At 47.2% G+C, this 17,591-nt stretch overlaps 1 protein-coding gene across 1 annotated transcript; it reads right to left on the bottom strand.

Moving 5' to 3' along the window:
* Positions 1-388: 388 nt before the first annotated feature.
* On the bottom strand, positions 389-12,394 carry LOC148509665 (nicotinamide N-methyltransferase-like). The gene is made up of 3 exons (XM_088442937.1): positions 12,247-12,394; positions 1,871-2,078; positions 389-824 (listed from the first exon to the last, which is right to left on the bottom strand). Exons 1-3 carry the CDS (start codon positions 12,392-12,394, stop codon positions 389-391), a joined length of 792 nt encoding a protein of 263 aa, XP_088299063.1.
* Between the last annotated feature and the right edge of the window lie 5,197 nt (positions 12,395-17,591).

The raw sequence follows: 17,591 nt of genomic DNA, 5'->3' as shown, positions 1-17,591 counted from the left end.
CCTGACTAGTCCATTCCAACTACAGTACTGTATAGAAAGAGAGAAACTAACTTGACCATGGAACTACAGCAGTTTAGGTGAGTGTCGGCACCTTTTTATCATAGTAGCAGAACCTCTCCCCATTATATGCCCCAACTCCTTGCTTTAAATAGAAAACACAAAAACAAACCATTATAGCAATATTTTATTTATAATTTTAGATTATTAGAAACAATTAACATTTACTAAAAAAATTTTTTTATAGAAACAATCTATTTCACATAAGAGCTGTATAGTATGTAAGATTTAGTAAATGGCTGAGGGCTAAAGAAGGTAATAATAACTAAGTTAGATCAGTAGTTATTAAGAAGCTTTTGAAGTAATCATCCATCCAGCCAATGGCCACTACTCAGACATCCTGAGTATTCCCTTTGACAGCAGTAAGGATAATCAATTGCTTATAATCTATGAGATCACTCTCTACTTTTCTATCAAGTAACTCACAGGAACCAATTACAAATCCTTCATCGTTGAAGGTCTTTCTTAGAAAACTTTCATCATAGTTAAATAAATGCAGTCTATCATTACCAGCTGTGAAATATGTGGTATTTAAGCCCCCAATTACAATAAAATATCCCCCAGGTTTAAGCAACTTTGACATCTTCCTCAGGTTTCTGATGTATTCTTGTTGGTCCTGACTAACCACATCCAGCACCCCAGCCGTGAGTAGACAGTCGGCTTGTGGTAACATCACCGGATCTGTGAGGTTTTCTTTGCTGAAGTCAAATTGCACAATGCGTTTAATCGTTTCCTTCACCTTTTCTTCCTTGTCTTGTTCTTCCACGCTAAAATAATAAACCAATTATTTTAGGTAATAGAGCAGGTTCAAGCAGGGGTGTAAATTAATATTTGAAGGCCCATTAGCAAAAGTTTGTAAGGGTTCCATTGGACCACACAATGGTGAAAAATGTATAAAACACATGTACCTTTGACCGGAAAGATGGGCCTCCCTCAGCTCTGGGCTCCATAGCAGCTGCACCCCTTGAAACTATGGTAGTTATGCCCATGGGTTCAAGGAACAGAGCAGAACTGTTTGTTTTACTTCAATTTTTTTATATCACAGCCATAAAAAAAACGTAAAAACAAAAAATCATCTCAAAGAACATAAACACTTTACTTGTAACACTGAATGTGCTCTTTATGTGTAAAGTATCCTAATTACATTTTTCATTACTAGACGACTATTTGCACAATTAGAACTGCTAAATCCGGAGGAATGCAGCCACCAACTAGGAAATATTCACTATTTTCACCTAATTCTCTGATCTCCATTCAAAACTAAAACAGTTGTTCTTTAAGTGATATTTTTGATATGGAATTGGTACTAACCCTCTCCCCTTTTCCCCTTCTTTCCCTAACCATAACCCTCCCTATCCCTCACCCCAACCCTCCCTCTTTATGCCTAAACCTAACCCTCCCTCCTGATGCCTAAACCTATCCATCCCCCCTTAGTGCCTTACCCTAACCCCCCCCCAGTGTTTTCTAAGCCTAATTGCCCCTAGTGGTGTCTAATCCTAACCTCCAGCCTCAAAACCTAACCTTAAGCCCCGCTATGCTTCCTAAACCTAACCCTTCCAACCCACGGCTAACAGCTAAGGGACTCTTCTTATCATCGTTTGGAATGTTGGCTTGTCGGGATTTCGGCATGGGGCTAATAAAAGGCATCAGCATTTCGACACTTATCTTTGGTCCCAAGTCGGGCTTCCAACATCGGGATTTCAACGGCTGGCATTCCGGGCATTGACAAGCTAGCTACATCCCTTTTGATATGATTTTTTTTTTTAAATTGGCTCAACATTTATGTACTCCTATGTATAGAGTCACATTTTACCTGATGCCTCCCAGCTTGGTAGCAATCTTAGATGCATGAGTCCAATCAAAAGCCCCAGTGCGGGTGTTCACCCATTTGTTAAGTTCCATAATACAGGACTCTCTTAATTTTAGTACAATGATCTCCTTAAAATATTCACTGATAACAAAAAGATGATGAACGATGGATCCTAAACTGATGTCAATCAAAGTTTCCCCTTTAATACGACCTGCAGGGAAGATTCAGATAAGAAGAATTTTTACATTATATATAGTTACAGTGAGTTAGCAGCAAAGATAGATAATGTGAGTCCCAGCATTGGTCACATACTGATACAGATTTCATGGTGTATGTTTCCAGGCACAATCCTGGGTGCCTTCATCTATGCCAATGAAATAAATGTCTGCCAATCCAAGAGTTAATGAATTTCCCACAGCTGTGTGACTGTAATGGGCACATGGTATACATGAGACATTGGGTTGGCAAAAAAGCAAATACAACAAAATAGCATCTGTGATATAAGTTTATACAGTATATCCAATACATTAGATATTATTCCACAAGTTTCTGTGTTTCAATAAAAGGAAGATACTGTATTTCTATGATTCTTGAGTTTGCCGCGATTTCTGTGCTGTGTGTATAATATTTGGTGGGTTAGTGCTCTTCCAGCTGAGAGACAAAGAACCATGGGTGGAAGTGATGTCTGTAGCTGACATCTCTCTGTGAGCAGGGAGAGTTTCACCTGTTCCCATTACACACAGTAGTAAAATAATGTAGTTATCCTGTACACAGAGGTGTAGCATGGAGCCAGGGCTGTCAAGAGAAATCCTCAGCCCCGGTACAGCAGCTTCCCGGGTCCCCCTGGAGGGAGTGTGGACACAGCATGTTAGGGGCAGGGCTGCACCTCTTAGGGGGCGTGTCTATATCATCAGCATGAGGGCACAGTAGTGTCTAAATCCCCTTCTTGGAGAGGACCCAGATATCATCAGCCAGTGTCCAGCGTCACTCCCTACCATCCAAGTGGGCATAGAGGGGGAATATAACCATTTGGCAAGCGTGGCGAGCCACCGTGCCCGAAGCTTGGCAAGCGCAGCGAGTCCGCAAAGGGACAACTTTCTTCTTTAGGTGGGACAACTTTCTTCTTTGCGTGGCTTTAATGTGCATGGAACTGCACTTCTTCCCTCACTCATGTCACTTCCAGGTCCCTAGCATGAAGGGGAAATAAGCTCTACCATGAGAGCACTCAATTAGCAGCATCCTTATCAAAACCAGCGCATACTGGACCTTGCATAACTATATATATATATATATATATATATATGTTTCATACATGATTAGATAGATATAGCTATCTATATATGATATATATCAGATATATTTTAACAAATATACACTACTGGTGATGGATGCATTTTTATAAATTATATAGAATTTATAGATATTTTAGAACTTTCAGCAGCAGGTAGTTGCAGCACCATAGTACCATCATAGATTCATAGACATCCAACTCACAGACTTACAGCAGTCAGTGGCGCGCTCGGCTCTTCCCTTCCTTCACAGACTTCTCACTCACTGTGTCTGCTGCTCTGAGCTCTCTGCTCAGTCTGCTACACCACATAAACAAGGCACCCAGACTGCCTTTCAGTAATCCTGGCCCCTCCCAGTCCCTGCTCACCGCTCGCCCCGGAGCATGGAAGTGGTGCCTGGTGCCCGGCCATGCCTGCTATGAGACTGAGCCATGTGAGATGAGGATGTCATCATCTCGCGAGAGCATTCGCTCCACAGCGGCGCGGCTGCAATGCAACAAGTAAGTGGCACCTGACCTGACACACAAGACAGTGTGGCCGGTGACCATCCATCCCTTTTCCCCACGCGTACTACCACCCGTTAGGGAGTGCATAAGAGTAAAAGAGTAGGTTGGGGGAAAAAATATGAGATATGGTAAGAACTTACCCTTGTTATCTCTATTTCTACAAAGTCCATAGGGTTCCACAGGATACCTTGGGGGTATAGGTGTGACGTCAGTCGCAGGGCACCAAAGAGTTAAGCTTTCAGCCTCCCAGGATGCACTAGGTCCCCCTCCTATACCCCGCCCCCGGGCCAAGGCACCTCAGTTAGTTACCAAGCCATAGGCCGGAGGAGGAGAAGGAAGAGAAAGAACAAAGATCTGGACACATACAAGAATCACATTCTCACCAGAGGGAGACGGAAAACCGGTGACCAGAGCAAAGCCCATCTGCAGCACAGGTGCGACAGGGCGGGAGTCCTGTGGAACCCTATGGACTTCGTAGAAATAGAGATAACAAGGGTAAGTTCTTACCATATCTCATATTTTCTACTTCAGGGTCCATAGGGTATCCACAGGATACCTTGGGGATGTCCCAAAGCAGTATCCTTTAAGGGTGGGGACGCTCCTGTGCAGAAAGGAGAATCCGCCGCCCGAAGGAAGCATCCTGAGAGGCGAAGGTGTCAAACCTGTAATACCTCACGAAGGTATGGACAGAAGACCACGTAGCAGCCTTGCAGATCTGAACTGCCGAGGCACCACGTCGAGCTGCCCACGAAGGACCCACAGACCTAGTGGAATGAGCCTTCAGAGAAGGAGGGACCGGTAGGCCTTCATGAAGATAAGCTTCAGAAATAGCCATACGGATCCAGGCTGCCAAAGTTTGCTTTGAAGCAGGCCAACCCTTTTTACAGAAGCCATAGAGGACAACAAAGCGTCCGACTTCCTAAACAAAGAAGTGCGGTCAACATAAGTCCTTAAGGCCCGCACAACATCCAAAGAGGCCTCACCCACGGAAAGACCCGGTGAGTTAAAGGCCGGAACAACTATTTCCTCGTTAACATGAAACTGGGAAACAACTTTGGGAAGAAACTCGGGCCGAGTGCGGAGCACTGCCCTGTTCCCATGAAAAACCAAGAAAGGGGGTCTACAAGAAAAGCCCCTAACTCAGAAACACGTCTGGCTGAAGCAACGGCCAGAAGGAAAACAGTCCTAGCTGTTAGCCATTTAATATCCACTGAGCCCAGTGGTTCAAACGGCGGTCCTTGGAGAGCCCTCAGGACCACAGCCAAATCCCAAGGCGCCACAGGTGGAACAAAGGGCGGCTGAATACGGAGAACACCTTGCATAAAGGTGCGCACATCCGGGATTGTAGCAATCCTACGGTGAAACCAGACAGATAGGGCCGAAACCTGTACCTTCAAAGAAGCAAGGCGAAGCCCATGATCTAGTCCCGCTTGCAGGAAGGCGAGAATCCGAGACAGACGAAACTCCCGCGGTGCATAACCTCTCGGTCGACACCACTGGAAGAACGTATGCCACACGCGATGGTATATCCTCGCGGAAGACGGTTTCCGAGCTCGTAACATGGTACGCACCACAGAGCTGGAAAACCCCCAGGACCTCAGCATGGCCGTCTCAACAGCCACGCCGCCAAAGACAGCCGAGTCAGGTCCGGGTGAAGACAAGGACCCTGAGACAGAAGGTCCGGTCGTAGCGGCAACCGCAGAGGACTGTCCACGGACAGACCCTGAAGGTCTGAGAACCAGTGCCGTCTGGGCCACGCGGGAGCTATCAACAGGAGCGTCCCTCCTTCCTGTTTGAATTTCCGGATTACCCATGGAAGAAGGGAGACCGGAGGGAACAGGTATGTGAACCTGAACGTCCACCGGACGGACAGAGCATCCACCAGAGACGCCCCTTCGTCTCTTGTGCGAGACCCGTACACCGGCAACTTGTTGTTGTGCCGGGACGCCATGAGGTCGATTTCTGGAAGACCCCACCTGTCCACCAGTAGTTGAAAAACGTCCGGGTGCAGGGACCATTCCCCTGGATGAACGTCCTGGCGACTTAGAAAGTCCGCCTCCCAATTTAGCACTCCCGGGATGAAGACCGCTGATATGGCCGGAAGATTGCGCTCCGCCCAAACCAGGATCCGAGAGACCTCTACGAGAGCCGCCCGACTGCGAGTTCCTCCTTGCCTGTTTATGTAGGCCACGGTGGTAGCATTGTCCGACTGGACCTGCACCGGGTGACCCTGGAGAAACCGCTGTGCCTGCAGGAGAGCATTGAAGACCGCACGGAGTTCCAAGATATTTATTGGAAGCTCCGCTTCTGTCGGTGTCCACCTGCCCTGGAACAAGTGTGGACCCGAAACTGCTCCCCAGCCCCAAGACTGGCGTCCGTTGTCAACAGGACCCAATTTGGAACCCAGAACGGACGTCCCTTGTTGAGGTGGGTCGTCTTTAACCACCATGCTAGGGACAGGCGAACCTCCGGGGTGAGCACAATCGTCTGGAACTTCAGAGACTGAGGCAGCCCGTTCCACTTGGACAGGATCAGGTGCTGCAGAGGTCTGGAGTGAAACTGGGCGTATTCCACCATGTCGAACACCGACACCATGGAGCCCAGTAACCTCATCGCCGAGTGTAAGGACACCCGGCGGCTGTGCAGACAACTGCGCACCCTTGACTGTAAAGCAGAGATCTTGTCCTCCGTCACGAAGATCCTTTGCTGTCCCGAGTCCAATAAGGCTCCAAGATGCAGAATCCTCCGAGACGGGATTAGAGTGGACTTCTGCCAGTTGATTAGCCAGCCGTGCCATTGCAGCAGTGCAATGGTCAGGTCCAAGTGGTGTAACAGGAGCTCTGGAGATCCTGCCACCAATAACAGGTCGTCCAAGTACGGCAACATGCGGACTCCTTGCAGCCGCAGAGAAGCCGCCATGACCGCCATAGCGTCCTGTAAGTTCAATGACACCATGTAGTCCCCAGGTTCCAGCGCCAGAATGATGGACCGTAGGGTCTCCATCCGAAACTTCGGGACCCGCAAAGACTTGTTGAGTGCTTTGAGGTTGAGAATCGGACGATATGACCCATTGGGTTTCTGTACCAAAAATAGATTTGAATAGAAACCCTGGCCCCTCTGGGAGAATGGAACAGGCACTATAACTCCAGCCTGGAGCATAGTGTGCAATACCTTCCGCAGCTCCGTAGCCTTGTTCCGGTCTGATGGTAGACCCGTGGTGAAGAATCGAGCCGGGGGTCTGTGCCGGAAGGAGAGGGCGTACCCGTGAGAGACCACCTCCAGAACCCAAGTGTCTGTCGTAGTGAACGACCAACACCGGGAGAACTGCAGCAGGCGGCCTCCCACCCTGGGATCCCCCAAGGGGAGACCCGGACCATCAGGCCGCAGGCTTGTCATCTGGCTTGGGGGCCGGACGTCTGGTACTCCATGCCTGTTTCCGGGGCTTGACCGATTTCTTAGGGCCAGCCTGTCGAGGAAACGACTGTGGTTTGGGCCTGCCTCTGGGCCCTAGATGACCGAAAAGACGATGGTCCAGAACCAGAAGGAGCAGCGGCCGACGGGAGACAAGCAGATTTGGCTGCCGCCAGCGTGGCCACAATCTTATCCAGATCCGGACCGAAGAGAACTTCTCCGGTAAACGGCAACGCTTCCAGACCTTTCTTGGATCTGCATCCGCCTTCCAGGATCTCAGCCACAAGGTGCGACGAGCAGCTACCGCTGCTGAAGAAATTCTAGACACCAGAGTACTAATGTCTAGAGCCGCCTCGTTGATGTAGGTGGCCGAATCACGGAGATTGCCAATCAACTCCGCCTGTTCGGCCGGACAGTCGGATTCAAAAGAAGCCTCTAATGAATCCGCCCAGCGCTCCATCGCTCTGGCAACCCAGCAAATGGCCATAGCCGGCCGTGCTGCCCCCCCTGCAAGGGAATAAGCGGACTTCAGGCAGATTTCTACCTTGCGGTCCGTAGCATCCTTAAGGGAGGACATGGATGGCATCGGCAATGTGGCACTACGGACAAGACGGGTCACGTGAGAATCCACCTGTGGAGGGGATTCACACTTAGCAAAATAATTATCCGCGAACGGATAAGCCACCGCCAGGCGTCTCTGCGGCTGGTATCTTTTGCCAGGTTGTTTCCACGCCTCCTCTAAATGGTCCACCAACTGACCCGAAAGAGGAAAGACTGTGGCATCGCCCTTCACATCTTTGAAAAAGGCATACTTAGATTTAGCCGCTGGGGGAACTTCGTCCTCAATCACCAAGGCTGTGCGGACCGCCCGAATAAGTCCAGGAATATATACTTTGGACTTAGCATCAGCGTCCTTAGTATGGAAAGGTTCCTGATCGTAAGGATCCAGAATCTCCCCATTATCAGACGTCCCTTCGTCATCCTCCTAAGGAGCGGACAGAGACGCCACCGGCCTTTTATGAGGCCGCATCACAGACTCCCCTTGCAACACATCCGACAAGTGCTGTACAGCACTCGTCAGGGAGTTAACCCACGCTGGCTCCTGAGAACCCGGGAGCGGGGAAATAGGGAGACTGTGGGGTACCACCAATTGTCGTGGGAACCCCTGCATGGGTGACAACACCACAGACTGCTGGGACAAACCCATCGGAGTAAACGCGGGCTGCGGAGCTAACTGGCCCACTAAAGCTGTTAACGCCTGAGCGAAACAAGCCCAGGGCAGCTCCTGTACCGGTGCTGTAACCGTAATAGGCCGCGCCATGGACAAACACTGCCGGCAATGGCCCTCCGCGCTACCCTCCCCCTCCGCTAACGGTACTTTGCACGTGGTACACTGTAGCCGGAGGGGAAAATCACTTTCAGACATGATGGCACCACGTATGTGACCTCTCTCACCAATTAAGTATTAAATAGGCGAGAGACCACCCTGCAGCACCGCACCACAAGGGCTTTAGCAGAAAGAACAGGGACAGTAATAAAGCTGACAGTTTAGAGAAGAAAAGTTACAGGCAGCGCTAGCACAGTCACATACAATGCAGAGAAATAACAATTCCTGCACTAACAGCGCTGATCACTCAACTACACAGACACAGGGCCTGATAGGACACAGCGCTGCATACACAGACCTGAGCCACAGCGGAGGAGAGGTATGCGGGGGGACCCAGACCACAATGCTTCCTTCCAGACTTCCAGCAGCGTTCACCATGCGTTGCAGAGAAGATGGCCGCCGAGGAGCAGAGAGAAGCTGGCCTGGGGGAGGAGCGCTGACACAGGACCAGTCAGCACAGTGCAGAGAGGGCTGTGTGCAGCGGGGGAGGCGCCGGCTGTGAGACAGGGAAGGCGCGCTCCCCTGGCATGCATTTAACCCCTGGGACGCCGCAGCGCTACCGCTCTGCTGCGGTCCGCTGTCCCAGGGGGTAGTGGAAGCGCAGGTTGGTCGCCTGGCTCCACGCTGCAGCCAGTCCCCAGGGAGCCCCCTGCCTGGGGACTTAGGACCATGTGATCAGCGGGGACCCACCGCGGGACCCCGCTGCTTACCTCTGTCCCCCTTGAATCCGGCCATGGTCCGGAACATCTGGGGTCACCGCTAGCTGTGACCCCAGACGCCCACCAGCATCCCCGGATCAGTACCGGCGTTCTGGTACCGGCGGGGTGTAGGGAAGACAGCATGGACGTCAGGACTGACTGTCCATGCTGTTCATCCAGATGTGCAGCCACAGCTGCATGAAGAAAAAGCTTCAGGGGCTCTTCTAGCCCCCACTCCAACAGGTGCACCCGACTCCGGCCGGGCACCAAACTAAACTGAGGTGCCTTGGCCCGGGGGCGGGGTATAGGAGGGGGACCTAGTGCATCCTGGGAGGCTGAAAGCTTAACTCTTTGGTGCCCTGCGACTGACGTCACACCTATACCCCCAAGGTATCCTGTGGATACCCTATGGACCCTGAAGTAGAAAAAAAAGGCAAAACGGTGGTTTGCTGTGGGCGGCCCGGGCCCCCTGCCATGTCCAGGCCCGGGTAATCTGTACCCGCTTCCCCCCCCTCTCGGCGCACCTGCATGGAGCTGCGGCACCCAGAGCAGGCACATGTTATGGCACCCCCATCCTGCAGTACAGAAGTGTGTCTCTAGTCAGCACATGGGGCTGAGATGCAGCAAGTGTACAGGAAGGGCAGCACCTATTATGGAGTAATTTATTTAATTACATTCTCAAACAATCAAACTAAATATATTGTGTTTCTAAAATAAAATAGAACATAATATATACACCTCCTGCAAATAAAATAAAGACAGAAGCCATGATGGTGTTTGGGGGAAAGGGGGAGGGGTAGGGTGGGTAGTGTATGTCCCTGGTTTGGGAGAGGTAGAATGGATAGTTTATGTCCCTGTCGCCGGGGGTAGGGCAGGTTGTGTATGTCCCTGGGGCCGCTAGGGTGGGCAGTGTATGTTTCAGAGCCTGGAGGTTGGGAGAGTGGTGTGTTACAGAGGGCTGGGAGTTGGGGTACTGTATGTCTAAGGGGCCAGGAGATAGGGTTGTTAGTGTACATTCCTGGGCAAGGCATTTACTGTATTTCTTGGAGACTAAGGGGTCAGGTGTGTAGTGTATGTCCCTGAAACTGTAGTTTAGGGAAGGTAGTATATGTTGATGGGGCCAGAGATACAGGGCATGTAGTGTATGTCACTGGTACCATAGGGTAGGGTGGGTAGAGTGTGTCACTGGTACCATAGGGTAGGGTGGGTAGTTTATGTCACTGGTACCATAGGGTAAAGGTGGGTAGTGTGTGTAACTGGTATTATAGGGTAGGGTCGTTAGTGTATGTCACTGGTACCATTGGGTAGGATGGGTAGTGTATGCCACTGATACCATAGGGTAGGGTGGGTAGTGTATGTCACTGATACCATAGGGAAGGGTGGGTAGTGTATGTCACCAGTACCATAGGATAGGGTAGGTAGTGTATATCACTGGTACCATAGGATAGGGTAGGTAGTGTATGTCACTGGTACCATAGGGTAGGGTGGGTAGTGTATGTCACTGATACCATAGGGAAGGGTGGGTAGTGTTTGTCACCAGTACCATAGGATAGGGTAGGTAGTGTATTTCACTGGTACCATAGGGTCAGGTGGGTAGTGTATGTCACTGGTACCATAGGGTAAGGTGGGTAGTGTATGTCACTGGTACCATTGGGTCGGGTGGGTAGTGTATGTCACTGGTACCATAGGGAAGGGTGGGTAGTGTATGTCACTGGTACCATAGGGTAAGGTGGGTAGTGTATGTCACTGGTACCATAGGGTCGGGTGGGTAGTGTATGTCACTGGTACCATAGGGAAGGGTGGGTAGTGTATGTCACTGGTACCATAGGGTAGAGTGGGTAGTGTATGTCACTGGTACCATAGGGAAGGGAGGGTAGTGTATGTCACTGTTACCAATAGGGTAGGATGAGTAGTGTATTTTGCTGGGGTGTGATTAGGGCAGATAGTGTATGTCTCAGGGGGATCTATGACACAGCGGTATGGGGTTGTTTGTACATCCTTTTCCCTGAGCCTGTGCATGCATATGGTGAGGTATCAGCACCAGGTGAGATGGTTGTACCAGTACCTGATGATGCACTTTTGGAAAGTGACATAAGGGAGAGAGGCCACGAGATAACAGGATTGTTCTATTAGACAGAGGCTACTACAGGTTCTATTTCAAAAAAAGTATTTTAAAGCTGAGGAATTGGGGTGTGAGGGTAGGTCTCACTCAGGTCTCACTCAGTAATGTAGACCTGAGCACTGACTCCATGGATCTAGACACCCATGGAAAGAAGATCATTAATGCCCTAGTAGCAATGCTGTGCACCCCTCCTTCAAACACACACACAAATACACACACACACAAACACAAACACACAGATACACAAACACACACACACACAAATACACACAAACACACACACCTGCCTTTCTGGATACTCTACACACTCTGGGCCTGATTCAGAGTTGGGAATAGAGAGAGATAACTCTCTAAACTCATCATCTTGGTGAAACCAGGCTTCACTGCAGGTGGGGCAGATTTAAAATGTGCAGAGATAATTAGATTTGGGAGGACGTGTCCAAACTGACATGCAAATTGTAAAGTAATAATAAAGCTGTGCAGTATTTGTGGGTTACATGTAAAAGCAGAGAGTATTTACCCTACATGCAAAAAAAATTATGTATTTACACTCCTTGCATTGCAACATGGTTTGTCCAGGTACACAGTTAATTGCTATCTCTCTCTCTCTCTATTCCCAACTCTGAATCAGGCCCTCTGTCTTTTCTACAGCTCTTACCAGATCTGCTCTACTCCTTGACTTCTTTTCTTCTGTGTCTGTGCTATTCCTGCCCAGCTGCAGTTCCATTTTTGGATCAGTGGACTGAGCAATCATGGCGGTCTATATTTAAAATGTTTAAAGAAAAGAAAAACTGCCTGTCCACCACACTTAGTGCTCCCAAGTGGTCAGAACTCAAACAAGAGCTCTGCTGACTCTGCCTATACTACACCCCAGCCTGTACACTATAGAGTCTCCAATTTAATTTTTCTGATACTCCAAATAACCATGTTATATATCTGAGGCAACAATTTATCCTATATACAAACCTGTTACTAATGCGCTGTGCAGTTTCTCCATAATAAACACCACTGCCTCTTCTCTGAACACGCTTTCTGATTCAAAGTAACATTTAAGGTGGTCCCTGGAATCCATCCCATGCACATGATAAAGCTTCAACTTGGACCTGTCTTGCATTCTCTTGTCTTCCGTCGCACAGGATTGGATGAGTATCTGACCTGTATCTGTAGCCTTATAGTAATATGTATGGCTGTTCTCTTTATATACAGCAGAATCCTATAGTTATTTATTCTCATTATACACAGCTGACTATAAAAGTATCACTATGTGCAGTGATCTTATGACAATTATTATGATGATTAAATATTAACCTAACCAGGTGACGACGCTACAATGTGATATGAATCATTAATATTTTGTTTCTGTTTCTGTTTAACCCTCTACACTCCATCTTAGTAAGCCTGTGAAGACCTATTAGATATTTGTCTTTAAATTAAAAAATAAACACAATATGTTTCGTTACTATGAGCAACAGCACATTTTTTATATTATTATTATTATTATTATTATTATTAATATTATTATTATATTTTATTTATATAACATCACATCTGCAGTTCCAGTGACCCAATATTACGAAGTGCCACTTACTATATTTTTATTAAATTGATGATGGACCAGAAATAGAAGAATCAGTAATTACAGTATTCAGAGATCGTTTATTTGTGCCAGATACTGCAATGTGTTCTGGTCTGACCAGGATGTTTCCTGCCATAAAGGTAAAGGGAGAACAAGTGTAATTATTTTTGGTGCTTTTCTTTCACAGCATCTCGCAGTTTCTGCAGAAGGGTGAAGTAGTAAGCGCTGGTGATGGTCTGACCCTTCGGAAGGAATTGGCAAGGATTACACTACGACAGTCCCAAAAAAACGACAGCATGACCCCCTGTAGATTTCTGCACCTTAGCCTTTTTGGAAGGGTGGTGGGGGGGTGTTTCCACTCCTTTCTCATTTCTTTTGTCTCTAGGTCATACAGGTAGACCCAGCATTCACAATTCTCTTCATCCTGCTCCAACATCTGCTGCGAAAGTGCACATCAAGTTTTCTTCTGAAATGGGGTTAGCAAGCAGGGAGCCCATCATGATGACACACTTCCACAACTAAGACCAACTTCTTTCAGGATCACTTCAATGGTTATTTGTCTGTCTTCAAGGACAAGAGCCTCCACTTTCTTCACCATGTCAAGATCATCCGTGATCGAGGGTCTCCTGGGTGGAGGCTCATCTGAGAGGGACATGTGTCCAGGTTGAAAGTTCCTTTTCCTCCTCACAACAGTGTCATATGATGGACTTTCATCACCATAAACAGCCACCATTTTATCACTGCCATGGTAGATGTACCTCTTATGAAATTATGTTTTCATGAAAGTAACTGTAATTGATTAAACAACAGTTGCACCTTATAATCTTTTGCTGCTATTTTAAATTTTGCTCTTTATGCTACTATCTGCTGCTATAATTTAATCACATATGCACTTTATTTCAAATTCTTGAGAACTTTTACCTTATTATAAATAACAGCAATCAAATATACATATATAGTTTAGTATATGTATTAATGATGGCATTCCCTGGTTGTCAAACAGCATGTATTAATACAGAACAACCTTCATTAATGTCAATTAAAATGGTGCAGATGATATTTGTTTTCACTCACCTCTAACATTCCTATCAGTTCCCATCTACAACCCAGTAGTTCTCTCATTTATTTTCCTATGCCTTAAAGGTCAAGACAATAGAAAGTAGAAATGAACGGCTATACCAAGGAAATGATTTTGACTGTTGTTTCTAAGGGTTACTGTAAAACATGGGTCTCTCACTCCCCATCTTATCCCTTGGTAAGATAGGGAGCAGCAGAACTTAGTGCAAAGACATTTCAAGTAGAGATGAGCGGGTTTTTATCTCAGAGATCCAAACCCACCCGAATTTAGAAGATCCGAGTCGGATCCAAGCATGCTTGGGGTTTCCCACCTGACTCGGATCTCAAACCGACGCAAAACCATAGAGTCGGAAATCTCGCGGCTCGCAAGCTTTTGTCTCTATTATCAATGTAGTATATAGGGACCACGCGGCGGATGCCATTTCACTCCGGCTGTGGAGACTGAACAGGGACGGTGGGTAGTGTAGGGCTGGGAGAGGTGCTGGTGCTGTGATGTCTGCTGTGTCCTGGGCTGGTGCTGATCCATTCTGGGCTGGTGCTGTGCATTCTGCTGTGTCCTGGACTGGTGCTGATCCATTCAGGGCTGGTGCTGTGCTGTCTGCTGTATTCTTGGCTGGTGCTGAAACATTCTTGGCTGGTGCTGTGCTGTCTGCTGTGTCCTGGGCTGGTGCTGATTCATTATGGACTGGTAATGTGCTGTCTGCTGCATCCATCTGGGCCCAAGTTCTGGACTAAAATAAATTAATATATATATATTGCAACAAAAAACAATAAAAGTGTATTTTTGTGTAATATTTTTTTTGTGTGTGTGTGCATGTTAGGTTTAACCTCACAAGATACAGCCAGCAAAGCAAGTTGCAACCTAGTGCTGCCCTCCTCCAGTCGTCATCAATCGGTGCTCTGTGCCCAAGGTCTGGACCTGTAAAAAAGAATAATAAAGGTGTATTTATTGTGTAATCATTTTCTGTGTGTGTGTATGTTAGGCTTTATCACACAAGATACAGCCAGCAACACAAGTTGCAACCTAGTGCTGCCCGACTCCAGTCGTCAATCAATCGGTGCACTGGGCCCAAGGTCTGGACCTGAAAAAAATATATATCTATTTTGTCAATTTATTTTCTGTGTGTGTGTGAGTGTTAGGCTTAACTGCACAAGATACAGCCAGCAATGCAAGTTGCAACCTAGTGCTGTCGGACTCCAGTCATCATCAATCGGTGCTCTGGGCCAAAATTCTGGACCTGAAAAAAATATATATCTATTTTGTCAATTTATTTTCTGTGTGTGTGTGAGTGTTAGGCTTAACCTCACAAGATACAGCCAGCAATGCAAGTTGTAACCTAGTGCTGCCCGACTCCAGCCGTTATTAATCGGTGCTCTGGGCCCAAATTCTGGACCTGAAAAATATATATATATATTTTGTAAATTTATTTTATTTATTTTATTTTAGTTTTGTTTATTTATGTGTGTGAATTTTGTAACTGCACCTTGGCTACACTATTGGTGCTTGTGACACTGCTTCAAGACATCAGAAAATATGGAGGGCTGTCACACGACAGGAGAGCAAGGCCAAGAACCACATGTTGTAGCTGCCACCAGTAGTGCAAGGCCTTCAACTTCCTCATCCTCTATGCAGTGCAAGGCCTTCAACTTCCTCATCCTCCAGGGCTTAAGTCACTCCATCGATATGGTATAGCTAATTATACTGAAGTTAAGGAAAAAATGTTGAAAAGCAAGTTGCCTTTAGATAAAAAAAATTGGCAATATGCCATTAACTACACTAAGTGGCAAGGAAAGGATAAGGCCTTTATTTGTGATGACTGATGATTATGATTCTGATAGCCCTTTCTTTCTGCTTGTAGTAGTAGTGGTGGTGTTACCATTAAAAAATTGAAAGTTGTTAAGATGAGTAAGACAGCTCTTTAAAAACCAACTGTGTGCAATGAGAAATCAAAATCACAAATCCCTAGGGAGAGTGCAAGTGTGTCCGCGGTTGCCATGTGTGAGCCAGACTTAATACTATTGTACTGGAGGATCCCCCAAGTTCCAACATTTGTGTGCCCTCTGTAAATGTGGGGAAGGCAGACAACATCTTGCAGACATAGGCCCTCATTCAGAGCCGCTCGTTAACAGCAGTACGCTCGTTGCGTTCCGATGTTGAGAAACCGTGCATGCATCGGTGTAACACTGCGCATGTGCGTACGGCAGATTGTGAGCTTTTTTTCACTCGTTCGGCAAATTGTGAACAGGAAGTGACATGTCAAATGTGATTGACAGAACAGGCCGTTTTTGGGCGGTCACGGGGGTGGAGATGGAAAAACGCAGGCGTGGCGAGGCGTTTTTGGGGCGTACATAAATTAGCTCATGTGAACGTCCAATGTGTCCATACCAACTCATACGTCACTGGCTGATCCTCTTTATGTTCAAACTGCTTGCACAGCTTAGGGTCTGGATTACTCGACCACAATGGCGATGGCCTTGTCATTTTGCCCGGGCCTCCACGATGTTTCATCAATTTTTCACGGCTTGTCAGATAAACAATCAACTTTGGATTGAAAACCAGCTTGTTTTTCTTTTTGTTTCACTTTGTAATAGCACAAAACCGTACGCAGCTGAAAATGTCGGCTGCTAATTTCTGGATTACACAATCAATTAGCGTTTTTTGGTAGTAATGTATTTTACAATTTGGTTAGTATTTTTGCATTTTGTTACAAGATTGTATTCATCTTTGTGTGTATTGTAACCTTTTGGTTTTTTTTGGTTTTTTTAAATTCATTTATTCCAAAGTGTTTTTTAAAGTAACAGTTTTTTTTAACCCTTGATTTTTTGCAAGTCCCAAACTCCGAATTCGTTTTTACCATGTGTGCCAGAATTAACTATAAAACAATTGTCAATTAATGTCACAATACAGTTGTGAATAATTTGTATGTTTTATTTTCCAAACACATTTTTACACAAATCATGTGCATTGTCATGTACATTTTTGGGGTCCTTGTTACCCACTAATATTGGACACATTTTTTCGAAAGATATTATATTTTTGGCACACAATCGAATAAAAAAAAAAAAAACAATTCACAAGAAAGGAGAGGGAAGTTTTGGCCAGAAAGGAATATGGGGCAAGCACAGAAGGTGTGTGGGCAAAGTAGCCAGTGCTGTCATCGTTTCTTTCCCCGTTTGGCTGGGGTAGGGTGGGCGCCTGACCGGCTCCGGGATGTCCTCTGGCTGGCCTGTCCAGAGGCAGATGTTGTGACCTCTGGACTAGGCACAGGGCTAGGCACATTTGGAGGAATGGCTGTTGTTGTGCCAGAGGTGGAGGATCCAAATGTTCCGGCAGGAAGGGAGGTCGGCTCCACCATGTGCTGGCGAACGAGCTGCTCCAGGGCATTGGTGATTCGGATGTTGGCCCTGGTATTTTCAGCCGGGGCCTGACCAATGGTCACGTTGGCCGCCGCATTTTGCTCCAGGGCCTCAGCCACCCATAGCAGACTGGCGTCCATCCTCGGCAGAATCTCTGTATGGGAATCTGATTTAAAATTGAGTTCTGTGAGGAGTGCCACTGCCTGCGAGGGGGATTGCGCAAGACTGGCTTCTGCAGGGTCCTCAGCCGGATGTACTGGTTCCTCCCCTGCAGAGCCAGCAGATATTCACCGGCCAAGGC

The sequence above is a fragment of the Taudactylus pleione genome, unplaced genomic scaffold (assembly GCF_031769625.1).
Source record: "Taudactylus pleione unplaced genomic scaffold, aTauple2 ptg000318l, whole genome shotgun sequence".
NCBI lineage: Eukaryota > Metazoa > Chordata > Amphibia > Anura > Myobatrachidae > Taudactylus > Taudactylus pleione.
The sequence above is the reverse complement of the archived record's forward strand: the minus strand, read 5'-3'. Positions and strand labels throughout refer to the sequence as shown.